Source organism: Coregonus clupeaformis, chromosome 13 (assembly GCF_020615455.1).
Source record: "Coregonus clupeaformis isolate EN_2021a chromosome 13, ASM2061545v1, whole genome shotgun sequence".
Classification (NCBI taxonomy): Eukaryota; Metazoa; Chordata; class Actinopteri; order Salmoniformes; family Salmonidae; genus Coregonus; species Coregonus clupeaformis.
In genome coordinates this window covers 21,895,583-21,914,102 of record NC_059204.1, presented here as the reverse complement: position 1 = coordinate 21,914,102, position 18,520 = coordinate 21,895,583, and the positions used below count along the sequence as shown (strand labels likewise).

The following is an 18,520-nucleotide window of genomic DNA, read 5'->3' as shown; positions in this document are numbered from 1 at the left end:
TTTGATGTCTTCACTATTATTCTACAATGTAAAAAAAAAATTCTAAATAAAGAAAAACCCTTGAATGAGTAGGTGTCTGTCAGGAACTGATGTGGATGTGGTGTAGGAGTCAGGCGCAGGACACAGAGGCTTAGTCCAACAGACTTTACTAGTCATAAAATGACAACATACAAAACACGGGCCTCGAAACAAACAGAGGCGAGCGATTACGCAAACGGTGCGTAAAAAACACCAAACAAAGTAAACAGAGCGGAAACCCGCAGCTCCTACCGACAGGCGGACAATAACACACAACACAAGACTAACCAAACGAGAAACTTATAGGAGACATAATTAACCAAACAGGAAACAGGTGTACACAATCAGACAAAACCAAACAGACATCGAAAACATTGAACGGTGATAGCTAGTACTCCGGGGACGACGACCGCCGAAACCTGCCCGAACAAGGAGGAGGAGCAGCATCGGCCGAAACCGTGACAGTACCCCCCCCTTGACGCGCGGCTCCAGCCGTGCGCCGACCCCGGCCTCGGGGACGACCAGGAGGACGCGGAGCAGGGCGCGTAGGGTGTCCACGGTGGAACTCCATCAGGAGAGACGGGTCTAGGATGTCTCTCCTCGGCACCCAGCACCGTTCCTCCGGACCGTACCCCTCCCACTCCACGAGATATTGGAGACCCCCCATCCGACGTCTCGAATCCAAGATGGACCGAACTGTGTATGCCGGAGCCCCCTCGATGTCCAGTGGGGGCGGAGGAGTCTCCCTGATCTCATCGTCCTGGGGTGGACCAGCTACCACCGGCCTGAGAAGAGACACATGGAACGAGGGGTTAATATTCTTATAATCAATAGGCAGTTGTAACCTGTAACACACCTCGTTCAATCTTCTCAGGAGGGCCCCACAAACCGCCGACCCAGTTTCCGGCAGGGCAGGCGGAGGTGTAGGTTTCTGGTAGAGAGCCAGACTCGATCACCAGGTGCGTACACCGGCCCCTCACTGCGGTGGAGATCGGCGCTCGCTTTCTGACGACGGATGGCCCGCTGCAAGTGGACGTGTGCAGCGTTCCACGTCTCCTCCGAGCGCCGCACCCACTCATCCACCGCAGGAGCCTCGATCTGGCTCTGCTGCCACGGTGCCAGAACCAGCTGGTAACCCAACACACATTGGAAAGGGGTTAGATTAGTTGAGGAGTGGCGGAGAGAGTTCTGGGCCATCTCTGCCCAGGGGACATACCTTGCCCACTCCTCCGGCCGGCCCTGGCAATACGATCTAAGAAACCTACCCACATCCTGGTTCACACGTTCCACCTGCCCATTACTCTCCGGGTGGTAACCCGAGGTCAGGCTCACCGAGACCCCCAAACGCTCCATAAACGCCCTCCAGACTCTGGAGGTAAACTGGGGACCTCGATCAGACACTATATCTTCGGGTACCCCGTAGTGCCGGAACACGTGGGTGAATAGTGCTTCGGCGGTCTGTAGGGCAGTAGGAAGACCCGGCATTGGGAGCAGACGACAGGACTTAGAGAACCGATCCACAACGACCAGTATAGTAGTATTCCCCTGTGAGGGGGGAAGGTCTGTGACGAAATCCACCGAGAGGTGAGACCATGGTCGTTGTGGAACGGGCAGGGGTTGTAACTTACCCCTGGGCAGGTGTCTAGGCGCCTTACACTGGGCGCACACCGAACAGGAGGAGACATAAACCCTCACATCCCTGGCTAACGTTGGCCACCAGTACTTGGCGCTAAGGCAGTGCACAGTCCGGCCAATACCAGGATGTCCAGAGGAGGGTGACGTGTGAGCCCAATATATCAGTCGATCCCGAACCTCGAGCGGAACGTACGTCCGACCCACCGGGCACTGTGGAGGACTAGGGTCGGTACGCAACGCCCGCTCGATTTCAGCATCGACCTCCCACACTACTGGTGCCACCAGACAAGACTCCGGCAGTATGGGAGTGGGCTCAACGGACCTCTCCTCCGTGTCATACCACCGAGACAGTGCGTCTGCCTTACCGTTCTGGGACCCAGGGATGTACGTGATCTTAAATACGAACCGGGCTAGAAACATGTTCCACCGCGCCTGGCGAGGGTTCAATCTCCTAGCTGCCCGGATGTACTCCAGGTTACGGTGGTCAGTCAAAATGAGGAAAGGGTGTTGAGCCCCCTCAAGCCAATGCCTCCACACATTTAGGGCCTGTACCACGGCTAACAGCTCCCTGTCCCCTACGTCATAATTTCGCTCCGCCGGGCTGAGCTTTTTGGAGTAAAAAGCACAGGGGCGGAGTTTAGGTGGCGTGCCGGACCGTTGCAAAGTACGGCCCCAATACCGGCCTCTGACGCGTCAACCTCTACCTGAAATGGTAAAGCGGGATCCGGATGCGCCAGCACCGGAGCCGAAGTAAACAGGTCCTTCAGTCTCCCAAAAGCCCTGTCCGCCTCGACTGACCACTGCAAACGCACCGACCCCCCCTTCAACAGAGACGTTATGGGGAGCTGCCACCTGTCCAAAACCCCCGGATAAACCTCCGGTAGTAATTTGCAAACCCCAAAAACCGCTGCACCTCTTTAACAGTGGTTGGAGTTTGCCAATTACGCACGGCTGACACTCGGTCAACCTCCATCTTCACCCCCGACGCAGACAACTGATAACCCAAAAAGGAGATAGACTCCTGGAAAAACAGACATTTCTCTGCCTTGACATACAGGTCGTGCTCCAACAGCCTCCTCAACACTCGGCGCACCAGGGCTACATGCTCGGCTCGGGTAGAAGCGTACACAAGAATGTCATCAATGTACACGACCACACCCTGCCCCTGCAAGTCCCTGAAGATCTCATCTACGAAGGATTGGAAGACTGACGGAGCGTTCATCAACCCATATGGCATGACGAGATACTCGTAATGACCTGAGGTGGTACTAAATGCTGTCTTCCATTCATCGCCCCCTCTAATGCGCACCAAGTTGTATGCGCTCCTGAGATCTAATTTTGTGAAGAAACGCGCCCCGTGCAATGACTCCGTCATAGTCGCAATCAGCGGGAGTGGATAACTGTATTTCACCGTGATCTGATTGAGACTACGGTAATCAATGCACGGGCGCAAACCTCCATCCTTCTTCTTCACAAAAAAGAAGCTCGAGGACGCAGGGGAAGTGGATGGCCGTATGTATCCTTGTCTCAGAGATTCCATAGCTCTCTTCTCCTCTTGAGACAGAGGATACACATGGCTCTGTGGAAGCGCTGCTCCTGCCTGGAGGTCTATCGCACAATCTCCCTGCCTATGAGGAGGCAACCGCGTCGCCCTCGATTTACTGAACACGATTGCCAAATCCTCATACTCAGGGGGGATGTGCAGCGCGGGCACCTGGTTTGGACTCTCCACCGAGGTCGCCCCCACGGAAACACCTAGACATCGCCCCACACACTGAGCAGACCACTCCTTAAGAGCCCTCTGTTGCCACGAAATAGTAGGATTATGGGTAATCAACCAGGGAAGCCCCAACACCACCGGATCCGCAGGAGAGTCAATCAGATATAGCTGAATAGTTTCCTCATGACCCCCCTGCGTCCTCATCTTAAGTGGCGCTGTGACCTCCCTAATCAACCCCGATCCCAGGGGACGGCTGTCTAACGCATGGACAGGAAATGGGGGGTCGACTGGAAGAAGGGGAATTCCTAGTTTCAAACAAAAATGTCGATCAACAAAATTCCCAGCTGCGCCTGAATCTACTAGCGCCTTATGCTGGGAATGAGGTGCAACCTGTGGAAAATGTACAGGTAAACAGACGTGCACAACAGAGAGCTCTGGGTAAGTGGGACGCCTACTCACCTGGAATGACTCCCCAGTGCGTAACCTGTCGTCCTCTCCCCTAGGAGACCCTCCCCAGCACCTGGCCGCAGTGTGCCCTCCACGGCCACACTTACTCAGTCTCTAGCGCCAGCACCTCCGAGCTCCATAGGGCTCGGCTCGGAGGTGCTGGAGGGTGGAATGGACGACCCCCACTCGGAACGTCCGCGGGTTGCCAGCAGGGTGTCAAGCCGGATGGACATGTCCACCAGCTGGTCGAAGGTGAGGTGGGCATCCCTGCAGGCCAACTCTCGACGGACGTCCTCCCGTAGACTACAACGGTAGTGGTCGATGAGGGCCCGCTCATTCCACCCTGCATCCGCCGCTAGAGTCCGGAACTCCAGGGCGAACTCCTGTGCACTCCTCCTCCCCTGTCAGAGGTGGAACAGACGCTCCCCCGCCGCCTTCCCCTCAGGTGGATGGTCGAACACTGCCCTGAAGCGGCGGGAGAACTCTGCGTAGGTGATGGTGGCGGCGTCTATTCCCCTCCATTCGGCGTTGGCCCACTCCAACGCCTTGCCGGTGAGACAGGAGATGAGGGCGGAGACGCTCTCGTTTCCTGAGGGCGCCGGGTGTATGGTAGCCAGGTAAAGTTCCACCTGCAGGAGGAACCCCTGACACCCGGCTGCGGTACCATCATATGCCCTCGGGAGTGAGAGCCGAATACCACTTGGTTCCGGTGCTGGAATAGAAGGACTGGCCGATGGTGATGGTGTGGTATGCGGAGGTGTGGGCACCTCTCCGGTGACCAAACGGCGCAGAGTGTTAGACACCTCGTTCATGGCGGCCCCAAGTTGCCGGATCATGGAGTCCTGATCGCCGATCCGTTCCTCCAGCGACTTGGGTGCCGCCGCTGCTCCTGCTGACTCCATGGGGGTGTGTTATTCTGTCAGGAACTGATGTGGATGTGGTGTAGGAGTCAGGCGCAGGACACAGAGGCTTAGTCCAACAGACTTTACTAATCATAAAATGACAACATACAAAACACGGGCCTCGAAACAAACAGAGGCGAGCGATTACGCAAACGGTGCGTAAAAAACATCAAACAAAGTAAACAGAGCGGAAACCCGCAGCTCCTACCGACAGGCGGACAATAACACACAACACAAGACTAACCAAACGAGAAACTTATAGGAGACATAATTAACCAAACAGGAGTACACAATCAGACAAAACCAAACAGACATCGAAAACATCGAACGGTGATAGCTAGTACTCCGGGGACGACGACCGCCAAAACCTGCCCGAACAAGGAGGAGCAGCCTCGGCCGAAACCGTGACAGTGTCCAAACTTTTGACTGGTACTGTATACACACATGCACAGTATACATGTTTTTTTTGTTTTGTATTTTACCCCACTTTTCTCCCCAATTTCGTGGTATCCAATTGGTAGTTAGTCTTGTCCCATCGCTGCAACTCCCGTACGGACACGGGAGAGGCGAAGGTCGAGAGTTGTGCGTCCTCTGAAACACAACCCAACCGAGCCGCACTGCTTCTTGACACAGTGCCCATTTAACCCGGAAGCCAGCCGCACCAATACGTCGGAGGAAACACTGTACACCTGGCAACCGAGTCAGCATGCACTGCGCCCGGCCCGCCACAGGAGTCGCTAGTGCGCGATGGGACAAGAACATCCCTACACTGGACGATGCTGGGCCAATTGTGCGTCGCCCCACAAGTGGCACAGTGGTCTAAGGCCACTGTGCCACTAGAGATCCTGGTTCGAATCCAGGCTCTGTCGTAGCTGGCCGCGACCGGGAGACCCATGGGGCGGCGCACAATTGGCCCAGCATCGTCCAGGGTAGGGGAGGGAATGGCTGGCAGGGATGTAGCTCAGTTGGTAGAGCATGGCGTTTGCAACGCCAGGGTTGTGGGTTCGTTTCCCACGGGAGGGGGCCAGTATGAAAAAATGTTTTTATATGTATGCACTCACATGTAAGTTGCTCTGGATAAGAGCATCTGCTAAATGACAAAAAAACAAAAAAATATAAAAAATGTGTCTCCCGGTCGCAGACGGCTGCGACAGAGCCGGGACTCAAACCAGGATCTCTAGTGGCACAGCTAACACTGCAATGCAGTGCCTTAGACCAATGCGATGTTTGAGGTCATCCCATCAGGGGGGAGGGTGGTCATGTTTATTGTATGTGTTGTGTTTTGGTTTCACGCTGTGAGCGGTGTGTCTGCTGGTCCTGGTGGTTATGGGTGCACTCGCTTCCATGCCCGGCCTATTGTAAATGTGTATTATTGTAGCATCATCATCTTTATTGCAAAAATAAATAAAAATACAAACAACTTTAGCCTACATATTCATTTGACGAGGTAATGAACTGTCCATTGATCAGCACAGCAATTGATAAAACAGGACTATGTTTGCAAAACAAGTGATTCTGAACTTATGTCAATATTACACAGGTAAGCTAACGGTAACAGAAATCAGGAACACAGACAGGCTCTATCGATCTCTATATCTATATGAGTGACTGTGTCCAACACCTGTTGTTATGTTGGGCACCTGCTGACCAAAAGGAAATATATTATTTTTCACAATGACATGTATTGCTAAAATAAAGGTTTAAGGAAATACAGGCAGGCACCACATTACTACAAGACAAAACAGCTCACTCAATCAAGCCGATGGTCTTGTAAGTATAAAAGCGAAGCTTGCTTTCATATAATAAAAAAAGAGCTTGGAAAGGTAGTGGAATGGGATAACATCTTAGTGTATTCTGTGAAGAATCCAATACTTTACCCTGTATGCAGTACAAATCACATTATTGTGGGAGCACCTCCTCTAAGAGTATGAATTAGGCTGTTTGCGAAGGTTTGAATCCTAAACAACCTGCCTACACATTGTTTGATGTACAATAGACCAACATAGCTACTGTAGTTGGTCAAAGCTGTGTGCTGGAAAACCTTGGTAGAGCATGGGTGAAGTAGGCATTTCAATGCTCTTTAATTTCCTTAATTTTTCAGCTTCAGACCAATGCTTACTTCTCACTTAAAATGTAACTTTTTGTTTTTAATATAGATACAAATTAACCATATAATGACTAAAGGGGTGACCTGTAGGAGTGATGAGGCACCCAGTAAGTGATAAGGCAGGGGGGTTTTCTACAATTGCATTATAACTGCATTATAATGCATTGCATGCTATTGCATTCATTACGCATTTCATGCTATTGTAATAGGCCTACATCCATAATCTCAATCTAAATCTACATCATCCATGACAAATGTGAACTTTGTAAAAACATGAGATACATTGAGATCTAAAGCCATTAAATGTCACTCTCTGAATTGAGAGCAGCTGTCAGACAAGCTCTGTACAGAAGGACAAAAATAAAACGAATGTGTGACAATATCACAATGACCTGTTGTATGAATGACACTTGATAGAGACATTTCTTCAAAGCACCAAGAATGTGACCTTGCACTCAAGCTACAACCCAACATTCTGTCAGCACAGGAGTTGCTCCCCCTTTTAAAAGAGTACATGTATAGCCTCAATCTCACCATAGATAATGTTAGATCACTTTTTACTTGGCAGCTAGCACCTCTAGAGAATAAATGATTCAGATATCCAGCCAAAGATCCTCAAGGAAAAGTCAAGAGCAAGAAATTAAATTGACCCTGAACAAAACAGACCGGTAAGTAGATGCCAGGTGCATTATAGAACAGAATAGAGCTGAATAGAATATAACAAATATACAATAGAATAGATGTTTGTTTTGTTTCCCCCAAACCATCAAATCCACATCCACAAGACAATAGTTTAATTCACACTAACCTGGCTTCATTCATACATGATCAATTAACCACATCCTACTGTTATAAAAGCATGTTAGTCACATTGTCCTGCCAACATGTTTTTCACCAGACAGACACCGGACCATTTTCATTCATCAAGGACTCGGTCAAAATTACAGTGGCTCAAAATAAAATGTTATTAGGGTAGCTATAGCAATAATCAACCTTAATATTTGCTAGTCAAAACCTGGCACGAATCAGTAACCTGATGAAAGACTAGCATTTTACAAAGACATGCTGATAGAGGATAGCCTAATGTCAAATGTGGATAGACTGTATTTGGCCTAATGTTATGCTACTACTGTTATAAACACACCACGACAATGAGCAGACATGAACGGTACAAATCGTCCCCCTACCTTCTCCTTTCACTCTCGAACTGTCAAACGCCGCAGCCTGCCGCACAGGAAACATACGTATTTTATTTTATCCAAGATTATTTATTATATTGACAAGATGGTCGAGTGACCTCTAACAATGGAAATACATGTACTTAAAGATGGAAGGCAGGCGAGATCAGGTGGGACCATTATAGCCAATGAGAGGGCAGATACGCGTGAGACGGAACAACAGGCACAACTCCGATACTCACTAATAATAAGGAATTCCCCTCGACCATGCCGACAAAATGGGGAAAACAAAAGTATTTCCAATTGACCGCCATTGTAAAAGAGCCAACTTCGTTGTACATATTTTGTTATACATAAATTACAAAACATGCCGAAAAGCTGCTGTGTTGTTCGGAGTGGGAAATGTGGGGACCCAGTGTCCAAGTAGGCTACACGTAGCCATGTGTGTGAAAAACATTTAATCACAGGTAAGACATTTAACTTGTTTACTATAGTCCGTTTAACTCCACTCACTACATATAGTCTTTTTGTTTGTGTTGTTGGTCTTGGCTATCTTAATGTTCCGTCGTCGGTAGTTAGCATTCACGTGGCTGCTATCATGAAAAGGGGCATGAGGGAAGCCCTACAATAATGTTTTTCCTAAGTAGTGAGAACGCTTGGGATCAGGCAATGATGAAAAGTAATCTTTAGACATGTACTTTAAAGTTGTTTTTTCAAAGTTGCCGAAATTCCACGTGCGTCCACTTATATCAGTGCATTACGAAACTTTTATTTGATCAAATAAGCCGTATGTAGCAAATAAGCAATTAATTTTTTTGTTGACCAAATTCGGCAACTCTCATTGACCTTCATACAGATTTTGGGCGGAGTAAACTCTCGCTTCGCCTCTTCCTCTCTGATCTCATGGACCGTCTACTTCCGCTAACGAACTGACCACGAGCCAATAGGAATGGTGTTCAATAGTACCACAAAACACCTTATCATTTGGATGGGCTTTGATAAATGCCCCTTCCATTGGCTGATAGGCGATGAGTATATCCAGATACTTCAAAGCCTGATAAAGCTGACCGTCACCTGCTCAGGGTGCGTGTTCGAGAGCAACAAATTGGTGCAGTCGTATTCTTAACATTTGCAGTCACATCATAGCTGATAGATTTGTTACTGTTACCATATTGTCGTATTTACTTTATTAGATTATACTAGTATTAGGAGCGAGAGAGTCTATGAATGAAATACATGGGATAGTAGTAATTCTTTGAAATCGAACCATATTATTTTCAATAACTATTAATAGGACATAAAACACAAAAAGCTGGATAAACTGTGCCATTGGCACTAGTACCCTCAGAAACACCCACTATTTATTTGTATCTCCCAGTTGACATCTACTCTTCATAGAGTGGTGGGTGAGGAAGAGCTCTGTGGACCCTAGTGTCCGGAAGTAATTTAGCCATTAATTGTAGCCACTGCGATCAGTAGAGTTGCTATTTCCTCAAGTTTTCTCTTGTCAATTAACTTGTGACATTCTAGGATTACTGTTATATTAATAAATATGATAGTTAGAGGAAAAAATTAAGGGTACATGGTACATATCTGGCTGTGTTGGCTAAATCACTACAAATCCCATTGAGCCAAGCGAGGAGAGGCTGCCTGTAGTCATAGTTCCAAGACCAGCCCTTGTATGTTCAACAATCCCATCAGATTAACTGATGACAGGTGAAGGCAATATTTGTGGAAAGACGTGTGGTAGGTAGCGAGGTGATTTTGTGAAACTAGCTATGTAGCTATTCCTTTAATCAACTCACAGCCTTAGATCTACTTAAAGTGCCAGTCTCTAGATGGATTTATTGTACGGCCAGGTAGCGATTGGAATATTGGAAGGAGTGGGCTGTGGATTTTGCCTAGGCTGGCACTTACGGGATCGGAGCGTCGATGGGGGCGAAGCAGACGCCAGCTTCATGGGAGGGGAGTTCAAAATGATCCTGGTGGTCCGGTGAGACCTGAAGATGGGTAAGGGGAAAGTGGCAGCCCAGTCCTCACACGCCGCTGTGTCAGTCTACAAGCAGGTCCAGCGCAGGAACCCTGAGCTGCTGAAGCAATTGGAGTACTGTGGTCAGCCCAGAGTCGTGGTTAAAGCCCCGGATGAGGACAGTCTGATAGAACTGCTAACCCATGCCAAAGAAGTAGGGCTGCCTGTCTTTCCAAGATGCAGAGAGGACCAAGATAGCGCCAGGATCTCGTACTGTGCTGGGAGTAGGCCCTGGACCAGCTGATCTCATGGACAAAGTCACTGGACACTTGAAGCTGTATTAGATCCAAATTAGGATTTGAGTTGTCTGTATTAGTGGTATTGGAAGTAGGATAATCCTGGTCCACTTCAAAACTTTTTTATAGAGAAGTGGTAATCTGGGAACTGTATGTCTTTTCATTAAAGGTCCAAACATGTCATCCTAGCAGTAACTGATACACCGACCCAGACAATAGGCCTACATCTTACTTTTGCTATGCTTAGAATGTGCACTTGTGCTTAAACTACCCCAACCCATCTGAGCACTGGCTTACAATTAAAACACTATTGTACATCACTCATTTGGCAGGCATACATCCATAGTGATATGGATTTTCCCTAAAGGACACCTTGATAAAAAGGTTCATACACCAAACGTCAGCCATGCATAGCAGCTGGCAGTCCTATTGCATCGGACGTAATTTTAGATTAATTTCCTGGCGATTCTAAATGTTGAAATACCACCAATCATCGACACCCAGAAGGTGATCTACTGCGCATGGCCGACATGTTAGTTTATGATCCTTACAAACATGACAGACAAAACAAGGTTGAGAAGGGAACAGAAGAGACCCGACCAGACTTTTCTTGACAAACAAGAAGCCTTTATTTTATGTGGAAAAGAAAACCGCAGTTTCATTCATCATCATGATCCAGATCCTGCACAATCAACTTTGAGTGCGCGCTTAAATCTAGTCATTTGTTGAGAGTATAGGGTAGACGGAGAGTTAATGATTCTTTGTATAAACGCAAGCCTTCGATAAAAACACAAAATTACCAGTCCTGTGATTTTCTTCAATTAGATCAGAGGGCAAACTGAAATAAAGTATGAATCCCAAATGGCACCCTATTCCCTACATAGTGCAGCACAACTCCTATGTGCCCTGGTCAAAAGTAGTGCACTATGTAGGGAATAGGGTGCCATTTTGGACACACCCAAAGAAAGAAAACAACCTGGCAGAACATCAAGGCTATTAGGTTTTATATCCTCTCTTCTGTACAATCAAGAACAGTGACCTAGAACACCATGATATCCAGCATACAGAAACCAACCGCAGGGGGAGGGGGGTTAATAACATACACAGGTCTGACTGAACTGAAAAGAGCTTCTTTAATTCCAGTAAACAATCCCTCCTCCAAATGGAATGGTCCCACACAAGAGCACTGTTTACAGCAAGAGGCAAGGAAAGTGTGTTACACGCAGCAGAGTGAGACGCAAAGACACCGACTTCAGCTCTCTACCGCAGTCTGACTCAATGACAAACTGGAGAACCTGCATAGGCTTGGGAAGGATAAAACTCACTTTTGGAAATCATGTCTGTATGCATTTTAAAATAATCAGTTTTTTCTCTTGAGCTACACAACCCCTTTAACCCTGTGTAGGTCATCACTGGTATTGTACATAGTGTTTCTAGTTTGTTTGTGGGTCATGGAAGCAGCAGTCATGTTCAAATATAGAAGAACATTCTAGCTTTTTTTCCCTTTCTGAATATACAATAATTAAATGCATTTTACAGACGGATAGAGCAAGCTGCTCACACACATAAAAATGAAGAGATTCTACATTAGGTTCTTCACTCACGAGTGCAAATCAGATGCTTCACAACAGACCTTTAATTAAGAGGAGGACTCTCTCTTCCCACAAGCCCCCTCATTGTACATAAACCATTCCGCATAAAAAAAATGGCCCAAAAATTAAATCTAGTAAATATAATGGAATGTGAAAAATTATAATAATTGTGATCCAATCTTTTTCTTTGACAACAGAAATAAAATGTCCTTCATGAGTTTTTTTTTTAAAGGAAAACAAAAACAATAACATAATTAAAAAATAATAACTGCTTGTTTGAATCCCCTAAATGTTGTGAGTAGAAGATGGTAATAGCCTAGTGAAGGACTGAGCTGAGAGAGATGGATGGATGGGCTCCAGGGCTTGCCAGGAGACCTTTACATGCCGTAGCCAAAGCCTGGTTGGGCCTGAGGTGCCTGGGGGTAGCCTGCAGGGGCCTGGTAACCGTAGCCGTAGGCCTGCTGGGGGGGAACGGGCACGCTGGGGCCAGCAGTCAGCATCAGCTGGGGTGTGCCTGGAGAAAAGAGATAGGCATTACATATAGGGCTGACACCAAAGATTAGAATCTATTCGGATTTAATTAATTTACTCTGATTCAAATCATTTGATGCCGATTGATTCGAATATTTAAACTTATGTTTTAGAATGGAGCACAAGCCACAGCGCAACTAACATTCCAGAGTGCCAAGGAAGCCCAAATGTTTTTATTTATTTTAATGATTTTTTTTTTTTTAACAGCAGACTGTAGAGAGAAGACAGGTTGGAGGAGATTGATTCAAACCCATGCCGACTCTGGCATAAGTGTTCCGAGGTCAGAGGCACTAGCCACTGGCCCACACGGAAGCCTAAATGTGTTGATCAGTTATGGACATAAGTGCTGAAAACATATTCGCTCACCATTTACTAAGTTATCAGGACCTATTAGGATGAGAAATACCAGAGTTTTGGCGCAGGTACAGCAGACTATACAAATATGAAATGACAAATCTGATACGAATATCAAAATAGGGACAGCCCTATACACATGCATGTCACCAATATCAACATCAACTCGTCACCATCAAACCTTTCCACATCTTATCAATTTCTCTTTACTGTTTACTCTTCAACTTTTTTCTTCTCTTTACTACTTAGGGCACAAAAGGCTGGGTTACGAGAGTCATCTTGACTGTTTTTGAGTGAGTTGGTGTGAATGGCTGTTCTCATGGTCTGTGTCAGATTCTTGTTTGTGAATGATGCATGAGGTACGTACCATAGACGATGGGTTGTGTCTCTGTCGCCTGCTCCTCCTCTTTCCTTAGGGACTCTGAGGTCTCCAGCTTGTCCACCTGGAATAGAGGTCAGAAAGAACACAATGATACACAGCTACAAGCAGGCAGGCCAGAGAAGACTAGACGTGCTGGAAAAGCCTTCATTCATTGACTGTTCTTTCATTTAGTAGTTTAATTAATATGTTAAGTGATTGATGGATAGGACCATTCCAGGTGTGTGAAGTGAGTGCATTCTAGGAGATAATTATTTTCAACACAAGGCTGCTGTGAGCTGCCCCTTCGTCACTCATTTAAAACTAGTGAATAAATATGAGAGATGACCATTAAGATGTGACAGGAAAAATACTTTCAATGGACTTTGGTCACCCCATTCAGCCACTCTTCTTTACGTTATGTTTTCGGTATACATTAACATTGCTATGTATGTAGAGAACCAAACCCATATCAAGTATGCAACAGGTGTAAAAAAATCTCATGAGATCAACATTTTACCTTTGTCATCTTTGAGCTATTTTAAATGTAGCGATGTTAACTGCCAGGCGGTATTTTTTCTATGATTTATCTAGGACCTATTCACCCTTTCCCTTATCAAACATGCTTAGTTTTAGCTCATCAAAATCAGCCCACTAACTCCAATGAATTACCTTTTAAGAATAGCAGAAGAAGATTTCCAAAGGTTGTTAGGAAGAAAACTTAATTGGGATTGAAAGTTGCAGTAAGAGGCAAGATGCATTTTGCGCTAGTAAAAAAAAAAAAAAAGTCACTATTTTGTTCTCACTATATATTTCTGTGCTTCAGTGCTGAAAGTGGGTTCAGTTCCCTCCATACCTCTTAAGAACATTAGTAACTATCATGAGTAAATCTCTTCCCACAAAATCCCAACAAGCAGAGGCTTCATTGAAAGGAGAAGAGCAACATGCTACAATAGTTGTTACAGTTGGTTAAAATAGTTTGCATGAAAAAGAGGCAGAAGTACTGAAGCGCAGAGGGAGTGAAAGCTTGGGATCATTCGTAGTCCTCCACTCAAGGCCTACCAGGCCCATCAACCAACAGCAAGGCACAGCCAACAACATCAATGTCTCCTAGAGTCTCTCAGTGACGCTAGATTCTCATTGGCAGGTGCTCAATCACGTGCATATTTTAAAACCAGAGAACATTTCCCAAAGTGCAGGTACCATTACCCATTTTTCACACAAACATACAGTACATACTCTTTCTCTTAGATATAGTGTAAAGGTCTGTGAAGGAATGCACTTTTCAGTTACTGCCCATGCAAAATTAACTTCAATAACAATTAACAAAGACAGATTTATTTTTTCTGCGCCTCTAGTGCTGCAGCACAAGCTGTATTTCACTGTCAAGACTTCAATATGAGAACGAACTCAGTCATAAGAAATATATAATTTCATCACTACAAAATGGGACCACTACTGAAACATTTCTGGAGAAGAAAAAAAACACCAGATAGGTGCAGTGAAATGTGTTGTTTTACAGGGTCAGCCATAGTAGTACGGCGCCCCTGGAGAAAATTAGGGTTAAGTGCCTTGTTCAAGGGCACGTCGACAGATTTTATTTCTCACCTTGTCGGCGTGGGTATTCGAATCAGCGACCTTTCGGGTACTGGCACAATGCTCTAACCGGTATGCTACCTTCCGCCCTAAAAATTGCATTCGCTTCACAAACCTTGATCAAATGATGCATTTCTTGGCTTACAGTTTTAGTACTATGGTTAAATGCAGTCTACAACTGGTTTGCAGTCCTTTTTGAGAGGGGGTCTAAACTATGTGCCGGCAATGAGAAGACTCAAGACTGAGTTCATTAATGGGCGTTATAATTTATTCTATAAAATTAACACTCTTGGGGTATCAAGAGCACTTTAAGGTCATTGTGGGTTCAAGGGTCAGGACTGGGAACCAATGGCAGACTGGCATCATTGATAGACTTCCTCAAAGGGTTGTCATTGGTGAGTAACTACAGATCTACTAGAGTGCTCTGCTGCCCAGTCGGAGAGTCCAGTTGAGAAGGCACTACTCGGTGTGTATGTGTGTGTCTCAGTCTTTGGAAAAGCAGCAGTGTAACATATGGGAGAATTAACAAAACTCATGCAGATTCCTGAGGTAGCAGTACTCCAGGCTAAATGAACCTAAATTAAAGAACGAAACAGCAAGAGAGAGATGGAATATAGAAATCGACTTTCACCTTTTCCTTAATTGCATCAACCTGGAAGGGAATTCAAGAAGCGCAGCTTAGAAAATAAAAATAACTAAGTTTCCTATAGTGCAGAGACAGAGAGAGAGAGCAGGCTGAGACAGCATACAGAGATGGGCAACCAAATATCCACACAGTAGAAAAGAAAACCCAAACTAAATTACAGAAAAGACCATAACACACTCCTGTCTAAAAGGAAGTCTGGAACAATTTCTTCCTCTATAATGCCCTGAATTTCTCTAGTTTGATTGTTAAACTATCCTTTCTATCCTAAGAACTATTGTTTTGAAGATAGAGATCGCGCTACAATGATTAACCTACCACATTTGCATGCATACAAATACAGTTGCTAGTAAAATGTGAAATATTTAACTGTTTTCCACTTCGTAGGCTATACAGTATATCTGTAGACTATAGGTCCGGTCAACTCAACTCTGAGTCACTAAACTACTATTGAGAGCAGAGCAGTATAGACTGCATTAGCCCTGTTCTATTGATAGACATACATGGTAGAACTGGTGTCCTCTATATGTCATTGGCTAGACTGGAGAGCTGCTGGACTACAGTTCCGTTCAAAGCTATATATATATATAGATAGCTGTGGTTGAGGTGTGCAGAGCAGACAGGCACATGCTGACTCATGTTTAGTCACAGCAGTCCCACATGCAGTCACGCAGCATCCAATGACGAGCTCCACTTACTTGGCACTGAATATCAATGACAAGATAACAAACTATTGGACACTAGAGAGGAACTATCTTTAGTTCCTCTCTCTAGTGTCCAATAGTTTGTTTTCTTGTCATTGATATTCAGAGGGGACACCACCTTGAAACAATGCATTAACAAGATACTTGTACTGTACCCATTGTCTGTAATCTGTTGAGTACAGTAACATTTTAGTTAGAGCATTAAACAAAGAGCAATTACTGTCTTTTATATGGAAAGGGTTAACAAAAAAGCTGTAAATGGTTAAGAGGGGAAACAAACTAGAAAAACAAAAAAGTAAGATAACTATTTCTATTGAGTATACGAGGACTATTGGCACACCACATAGAAATACAATTATTCTAAATAGAATATTCTATTATACTGATTCTAGTAAATCTATTTCTATGAAGCCACACACCTCTGCTGCAAAGTCTAGACTCTGCTGGACTGAGTTCTAATAGAATCATTGATGAATCTCTGGTAGCAACTTGCCATATAAAAATAAGGCATTGTGCTACTGAATAGCTAAGTAAGTGCCTTTTCAAAACGCGGCTAACTGCTAAAAGCATTCGACTGAGTAACGGAAGATCACCGCACAATGTGTTTGGAAAGGGCTTTGGGTAAAAGTGGCATTTGGCATTTAGGATCAGCTTACTTTCACCCAAACCATTTGGGGTAAGAAATGCCAAACTGACCCTAGATCAATGTCTAGGGGAAAGTTCACCCTACTCCCACTGAAAGCAGACCTGGGTTGTGTTCATTAGCCACAAAATGGAAGAAAACTGAAATGTTCTGTTGCATGCCCAAATGAACAACACCCTTGGAACTGTAGAATAGAACCACCATGCTTGGTTTGGTTTAGCCCACTCAACACTCCACATGACTCAACACTCCATGTCTAGACCGCCAACCCACCTTGGAGAGGTACTCCCTCATGACCTGGATGAAGTAGGGCATGGAGAACTCCATGATGTTGTGCCTCCAGGCCGTCTCCAGCACCACGTCAGGTCTCAGCAGGTCGTAGCAGGTGAAGAGGCAGGCGGCAAAGCACTCCTTCTTGTCCTCCGTCAGGAACCAGCCCAGCAGCTCCTCAGCCAGCTCCGTGTCCTTGGACTCGGATGCGTACTGCATGGCATCCTGGAGGAAGATGGAAACAAGATAGAGGTTCAAGATCAGGAGTGGTGACTTGATGCTGTGTGTTTGAGAGGAAGTTAGCACCAAGCCACTTTGTCTGGTATCTATCTGGTCATGCTAGAGAACTTTCACTCCAACATGGGATTTTGACCACTAACCCTACCCTTAAACACTCATCTTACCAGACAAAATGGCAATATACTACATTTCCCATTATCCTCCTAACCAATTAGGTTCAATGACAATATAATGTCAATTACAATAATATACCTTTTCCAAGTGAATGGCAGTCAGAGGAGAAACAAGCCTTGGTAAGGAGAAGGGAATGAATGAATGAGTACCTTGTAGAGTTTGTCCTTCTTGCAGAGCTCCACACTCTGTTTCCAGCGGTTGTTACCCTTGAAGAGGTAGGCAGCGATCCTCCTGAACTCAATCAGCTCGTGTTTCTCCAAGCGCTGGGCAAGCGAGATGTTGTCAAAGTTGTCGTAGGCATCTATAGATGTCCTCAGAGCCTGAGTCCACGGAGAGAGGGAAGGAAGGAAGGAAAGGATGAGTAACTGTTGTTCAGTGAGGTAAAAAACACTTTTTTCAAGTAAACAAGATACTAGAAATGTCATATTTAGGGCCAGTTTCCCAAACCCATATTAAGCCTAGTCGAGGATAAAAAATAATTCAATGGAAAATGTGTCTGTGTTAATTGTTTGACAATGTAACAACCAACCAAAATTGACCACAAACCTGATAGTCCTCCTCTGTGATGAACAGGTTGGTAAGTGCTTCATTGACAGACTTGTTGTTGTGGTTCTGTACTGAGCGCAGGTAGGGCTTGACCAGGGGCAGCTGTTTCACCTGGACCATACACACCGCTGATTATTAGTACTGCATTCATTATAAGCAGAGTGCACTGTACTGTACATACAAATACACATTTCACAGTCTTAGAGCAACTGCTACAACAGGTGTCACAATGCTTCAGTTTCCTGTGTTGGCAGATAGGAGGGGACAGAGAGCTTGTCTCACCTTGCTGAAGAAGTTGACAGCACGGGAGTGGTCCAGTCTGGGGGATAGCACTATGAGCAGGTCATTCAGTAACAACGGCTTGAACTCCAAATAGAACTGAGTTGCTTTGTAATACAGCTCCACGTTGGCCACCTACACACAGTGACAGGAAAGGGATAAAGGGAGAGATATTGTAATGTATTATAATTGTATAGTGTATTGAGATGTTTCAATGTACTTTAAATATACACTTAACAATATCACATCGAGCTTTGTCATAATAGATCATATACAGCAATGACTGCTACCTTGGTGATGATGTCATTATAGATATAT

General features: G+C 45.5%; 2 protein-coding genes and 1 pseudogene across 9 annotated transcripts in view; 1 reads left to right on the top strand and 2 right to left on the bottom strand.

The window, feature by feature from the left end:
• Positions 1-8,125, bottom strand: part of LOC121579763 (vacuole membrane protein 1) — a 96,434-nt gene extending 88,309 nt beyond the window's left edge. The window contains exon 1 of one of the 2 annotated variants that reach the window (XM_041894641.2): positions 8,017-8,125. In XM_041894641.2, coding sequence (XP_041750575.1) covers positions 8,017-8,071 — 55 coding nt within the window. In that variant the 5' untranslated portion in view covers positions 8,072-8,125. The remainder of the gene's footprint in view (positions 1-8,016) is intronic. The other variant, XM_041894639.2, reaches the window with a different exon arrangement.
• Positions 8,126-9,845: 1,720 nt separating this feature from the next.
• On the top strand, positions 9,846-10,320 carry LOC121580292 (annotated as a pseudogene).
• A 557-nt stretch (positions 10,321-10,877) lies between these two features.
• Positions 10,878-18,520, bottom strand: part of LOC121579762 (clathrin heavy chain 1) — a 47,039-nt gene continuing 39,396 nt past the window's right edge. For 2 of the 7 annotated variants that reach the window (XM_041894631.2, XM_041894632.2), the window contains 8 exons: positions 18,206-18,337; positions 17,924-18,034; positions 17,527-17,697; positions 16,967-17,188; positions 15,335-15,355; positions 13,117-13,192; positions 12,762-12,782; positions 10,878-12,378 (listed from right to left, as the gene is read on the bottom strand). In XM_041894631.2, coding sequence (XP_041750565.1) covers positions 12,242-12,378; positions 12,762-12,782; positions 13,117-13,192; positions 15,335-15,355; positions 16,967-17,188; positions 17,527-17,697; positions 17,924-18,034; positions 18,206-18,337 — 891 coding nt within the window. In that variant the 3' untranslated portion in view covers positions 10,878-12,241. The remainder of the gene's footprint in view (positions 12,379-12,761; positions 12,783-13,116; positions 13,193-15,334; positions 15,356-16,966; positions 17,189-17,526; positions 17,698-17,923; positions 18,035-18,205; positions 18,338-18,520) is intronic. The other 5 variants (XM_041894634.2, XM_041894635.2, XM_041894636.2 and 2 more) reach the window with 3 other exon arrangements.